The sequence below is a fragment of the Sphaerodactylus townsendi genome, linkage group LG03 (genome assembly GCF_021028975.2).
Source record: "Sphaerodactylus townsendi isolate TG3544 linkage group LG03, MPM_Stown_v2.3, whole genome shotgun sequence".
NCBI classification, from domain to species: domain Eukaryota; kingdom Metazoa; phylum Chordata; class Lepidosauria; order Squamata; family Sphaerodactylidae; genus Sphaerodactylus; species Sphaerodactylus townsendi.
In genome coordinates, this window is record NC_059427.1 from 17,141,382 (window position 1) to 17,146,847 (window position 5,466).

Sequence of the window (5,466 nt, forward strand, 5' to 3'; positions counted from 1 at the left end):
GTTGTTGTGGGTTTTCCAGGCTGTGTGGCCATGGTCTGGTAGATCTTGTTCCTAACGTTTTGCCTGCATCCGTGGCAGGCATTTTCAGAAATGTATCAGAGAGAAGTCCGTTACACACTGTGTCCAGTGAGAAGGGAATGTTTGGTGGGGTATATGTTGTCCATGTCCCAGGGTAGGGAACCAATCAGTAAGTGTTTGAGTGGAACTTACTATGCAAAGGTGTGGTTGACTGCATTATATTGCGGGTGGGGGTTTTCAGTCCAGGGAGTGGTTCACATTTGCATTCCCTGCAGCAGCAACATAACCTACAAATAATCTTCAAGCCTACCAGAAAAATACAGCAGATGCTATGCTCAGCAAAGGACAAGAGAGACCCCCTCACTTCTGCAGGAGTCTATTGCATATCCTGCAACTGTGAAAAGGTCTACATTGGAACTACAAAATGCAGCATTCAGACTCGTATTAAGGAGCACGAAAGACAATGTTGGCTTAACCATCCTGAAAAATCTGCAGTAGCAGAACATGCTCTAAACAAAACTGGACATAACACAGGATGACCACAGACAAAAGAAACAAAGGCCAGGATACTTCTATTCAGATGCTCCCACCAGTGACCTTGCTATCTCCACTGTTACTTCCTTGCTATAGTCTTCATTGTTACTCATACTTCTATTCAGATGCCCTCAACTATTGACCTGGTTGCCTTCTTTGTTACTCACAAACAATGTTTCTCCACCCACCCTGGACACTCCAACAGATATATGTACTCCACTTGCTTTCCCAACATCAGGTCCTCTGAAGATGCCAGCCACAGATGCAGGCGAAACGTCAGGAGAGAATGCTGCTAGAACACGGCCATACAGCCCGGAAACCACACAGTACCCAACTAAAGCGTTTGTAAAAATGGAACTTCAAAGAGGACAACATGGGTGGGGCCGAAGGAGTACGAATGGAACTTGGAAGAGGATGATGTGGGTGGGGCAAGAGAGGCTGAAGTCAGATGAGGCAGCAGGATGGCGTGGGCTGGTCTTCATGGGGAACACATCTGGTCATATGGAGGGCTGATTTTGTGCCCCCCACGTGTCCAGATTAGTTGTGTCCAGGGACATGAGGTAACTGTAAGGTTGTGTTTTAGTTTCAGTTCGGCAGCTTGGCCTTGGGTGGATTCCTCTGACTGGGCTGTGTGCCCGGGACTGCTGTTATCATTGTATTAACCTTGCTTTCTGTCTGTGTGAAACCTTGCTTTCTGTCTCTGTGAGAACCAATGTCTTATTGTGGGCTGCGGGATTGTTTACCCTATGCTTTGGGTGGGAGAAGTAGCTCTTAAAAGCAGCTACACGTCTGGGGAAGGTCAGAATCTGCATTTCCTGTATTGTGCGTCATGGAAGTTTAAGAATTAAAGAACTGTTGAAGTTACTTTAAGTCTGGTCCTTGCTGATTCCTTACAGTAACCCCTGAGTCTCTGAGCCTTAATGGTAATATGTACGGCATCTTTAAAGAGAGAAGTTCTCTCACACACATATCCACACAGGTGAACATGTACACCATCTGTTAGAGCTGTCATAAGAACATAAGAACAAGCCAGCTGGATCAGACCAGAGTCCATCCAGTCCAGCTCTCTGCTACTCGCAGTGGCCCACCAGGTGCCTTTGGGAGCTCACCTGCAGGATGTGAAAACAATGGCCTTCTGCGGCTGTTGCTTCTGATCACCTGGTCTGTTAAGGCATTTGCAATCTCAGATCAAAGAGGATCAAGATTGGTAGGCATAAATCGACTTCTCCTCCATAAATCTGTCCAAGCCCCTTTTAAAGTTATCCAGGTTAGTGGCCATCACCACCTCCTGTGGCAGCATATTCCAAACACCAATCACACGTTGTGTGAAGAAGTGTTTCCTTTTATTAGTCCTAATTCTTCCCCCCAGCATTTTCAATGTCAAAGAGCAAAGCAAGCTTAAGCAATTATTAAGTCATAAAATGGAAACCAGAGCGTGACCAGTTTGTTAATGCTTACACACTCAGATTACTCTTGCCAAATCAGTTTAGCTCTATCATAATTCTCCATAATTCCCTTGCAATTGTCTACTATGAGAAGCAAAGATGATGGACTGGAAGCATTTTTCGTTTGATTCAGGAGAGCTGCTGTTATATGTTTATGCTTTCAACCGTATCTATAACGAGGTTTGCCTACTCCAGATAGGGCTAAACACAAACAATTGTGTTTGGTAAATTTTGACATTGGGTAATTAAAACCCAGGAATTCTGGCAAAGCATCGAAAAGTTTCAGTTCTTCCCACCATGGCTTCTCAAGTCCACGTGGGTTTAAGAAATCGTATGGAGTTAGGAGACGGTGACGGGGGGAAGGGGGAGAGCTTCAACTGCATGCTGGACTCATATTCGACTTTATCAGCCTCCAGACTATTCAGCTCTGGTGAGTAGCCTGGGGATTGGGGGGGGGGGTTAGAAATCCCCCCCAAATCTGATAAGGCTTGGAAAATTCCTGGAGATTTGGGAAGTAGAGCCTGACAAGAGTGGGGTTTGGGGAGGCAAGGGACTTCAGTGAGGTAGACAAGGGACTTCAGTCAGTGGTGGGATCCAAAAATTTTAGTAACAGGTTCCCATGGTGGTGGGATTCAAACTGTGGCGTAGCGCCAGTGGGGCTGGGCGGGGCACGACGGGGGCATGGGCGGGCATTCTGGGGGCAGGGCATTCCTGGGCGGGGTTGTGGCAAGGATGCAGCCGCTTCTGTGAGGTCCTTGGGCGAGAAATGTCAGATGCCGCGCAGGCGCAGGCTGCCACGCACGCCGGTGCACCTCCTGCTAGACTGCTTCAAGTTCTGTGCGCTACTGGTGAGAGGAGGGGCGTAACGAAGGCAAAAATCACGTGGCAAAATCACCAATTAGTAACCCTCTCTTGGCACACACAAATAATTAGTAACCTACTCTCGGGAACTTGTGAGAACCTGCTGGATCCCACCTCTGACTTCAGTGAGGTAGAATGGTAAAGCAGCCATTTTCTCCAGATATACTGATTTCCAATGCCTGAAGATCAGTTGCAATAGCAGGAGACCTCCAATCAACATGTGGAATTTGGCAACCCTACCTGCAACAATTATCTAAGGTCATTGTGGTCATCCTCAGAGATTGCTCTCCATGACCCACCATCTAAAGTAGAATGGAGAGCTATGAGTGATGTGATTTTGGAATCACAAAGTATTTTCAGAGTACCTGGAAAAAAAGAACCCAGGGTTTATCGAAACAAGCATGGCTCTCCCAGGCTTGATTTCGTGATACCTCCACAGGAAGTCTTCTGCCTTCGTCCCTGTTGATGTCTCTCTGTGTTCTAAACATGATCCTCTTAAGAGGTTCTTCATAATAATTTTGAGTGATGTGACCGCTTAGCTTGGAGTGGTTGATATACTGAATGTGCTTTCAGTGAAACCAAGCAACAATATTGTAACTGTACTCAATTTAGCCTTGTTGTGACTGAATCTTCGTTTACATCTCATATATAAATCACTTCAACTTCATCAGTCAGATATAAATAAAAGTTTTGGGAGTCAAGATGGAAGTTCTCAAAGACAGGCAGAATATCTTTTCCCCACAGATGTGAGACCCAGATGATGCAAATTGCCCCTAGATGATGCAAACAGTATCCATGGTGTTGCAAAAAAAACTGTTTTACAGTGTATTCAATTAGTAAGGGTGTCGAGGGTATAAAAAAGCATTTTATTGCTTGGCTGTTGAACAATAGCGCAAAACATAAGAGAGTTTCATTGAATCTTAACATCAAAGGTAATAATAAGATTGTGAAATATTAAAGAATATTTAGATTTCTTACAAAAACATTTTTTTTCGTGTGGACCCAAGGGCCCACTGAATTGGCCTCACAATAAATGTCATCACAAAACTGCAAGTATGGTGATGTTTCTATCCCCCTTGTATATAATGGCTTAATTTTTGCTTTTTACATAGACTTCTCTCTCCACTTCAATATCTAACCTTTCTTCTGGGATTTTGGGTGAAATGAAATAGACAAGATGAACAGAACGTCATGGACTGAGTTTGTTTTTCTTGGCTTATTCAACCACACAACAACACACACAATTTTCTTTGGTGTCCTTCTGCTCACCTTTCTTGTTGCCTTGTTTGGAAATTGTCTCTTCCTTTTGGTGATCCAAACAGGTTCTGAGTTTCAGACCCCCATGTATTTCTTTCTCAGTCAGTTGTCCTGTATGGATGTTTGTCAAATATTCACCATTGTTCCTAAAATGTCCATGGACTTCTTAAAAAAGAAGAACGTCATTTCCTTGGCCGGATGCGGCATCCAGATGTTTTTCACATTGACCATGGGAGGGGGAGAATGTCTGTTGCTGACTGTGATGTCCTATGACAGGTACGTGGCAATATGCAAGCCCCTAAAATACCCTGTACTCATGTCCAGGAGGATGTGCGTAGTCTTGTCAGCAGGCACCTGGATTGGCGCCTCTTTTCATGCTCTGATACTCACCCTTTCTGTGTTCCATCTACCTTTCTGTAAATCAAACGTCATCAATCAGTTTTTCTGCACGGTTCCCAGTGTCCTGAAGTTGTCCTGCTCAGAGGCATCCGCCTATGAGAATGGATTGTTCGTCACAGGCGTTGTGATGCTTCTTGGTCCCATCTCAATCATTCTGGCTTCCTACATTTCCATCCTCTTGACAGTTCTGGGAATGCAGTCAGTCGAAGGGAGGCACAAGGCATTCGGCACCTGCATATCCCATCTGATTGTGGTGAGCGTCTTCTACGGAGCAGCCAGTTTTAAATATATGAGGCCCAGATCGTACAGGACACCGCAACAGGATAAGATTGTCTCGGTGTTTTGTGACATTGTGACTCCTACACTGAACCCCCTGATCTACAGTCTGAGAAACAGAGACGTTTTAGCAGTACTGAGAAAATGGTATGGAAAATGCAATTGAGAAACACGAAGGGCAGCTGGACCTACATTTGTGCTACATTTAAAGGTTGTTAATTCAATGACTAAATATTAGGCTTTAGGCAGCCCCCAAGAGTACTGGATTCAAGACAGTGTAGATTTCTGCTCCCAGAAACTTCTCAGTTTTTTCCTATTAAAACCAGTGATTGTTCAGTCAACGAAATAGCTGTGTTATCAGCTAGCCCCTGTGATGGCCTGTTATAATTTCAGGGGATATTAGGCATGTGGTATAGGACCTACCCCCCCTCTCTCCATTGAGATTATATTATATAGCAGCATTTGTAGGACTTAGTTTTGAGGACTATAAAATGGTGGATTCCCTAATGTTAGGTAAAATGTCCATTGTATTGTCGAAGGCTTTCACGGCCGGAATCACTGGGGTGCTGTGTGGTTTCCGGGCTGTATGGCCATGTTCTAGCAGCATTCTCTCCTGACATTTCGCCTGCATCTGTGGCTGGCATCTTCAGAGGATGCCAGCCACAGATGAAGGCGG

The 5,466-nt window shown here is 44.9% G+C and overlaps 1 protein-coding gene across 1 annotated transcript; it reads left to right on the forward strand.

Annotated features, from left to right (window-relative positions):
* Window positions 1-2,294: 2,294 nt before the first annotated feature.
* On the forward strand, window positions 2,295-4,956 carry LOC125427718 (olfactory receptor 2T11-like). The gene is made up of 2 exons (XM_048487269.1): window positions 2,295-2,427; window positions 4,031-4,956. Exons 1-2 carry the CDS (start codon window positions 2,295-2,297, stop codon window positions 4,954-4,956), a joined length of 1,059 nt encoding a protein of 352 aa, XP_048343226.1.
* Window positions 4,957-5,466: the final 510 nt, after the last annotated feature.

What these genes read in the sequence shown, in the direction of transcription:
- LOC125427718 (XM_048487269.1), top strand. Translation starts at nt 2,295, where the DNA reads ATGGCTTCTCAAGTCCACGTGGGTTTAAGAAATCGTATGGAGTTAGGA. An exon ending in CTCCAGACTATTCAGCTCTG is followed by an intron (nt 2,428 to 4,030) that starts GTGAGTAGCCTG and finishes GAAATGAAATAG; the next exon opens with ACAAGATGAACAGAACGTCA.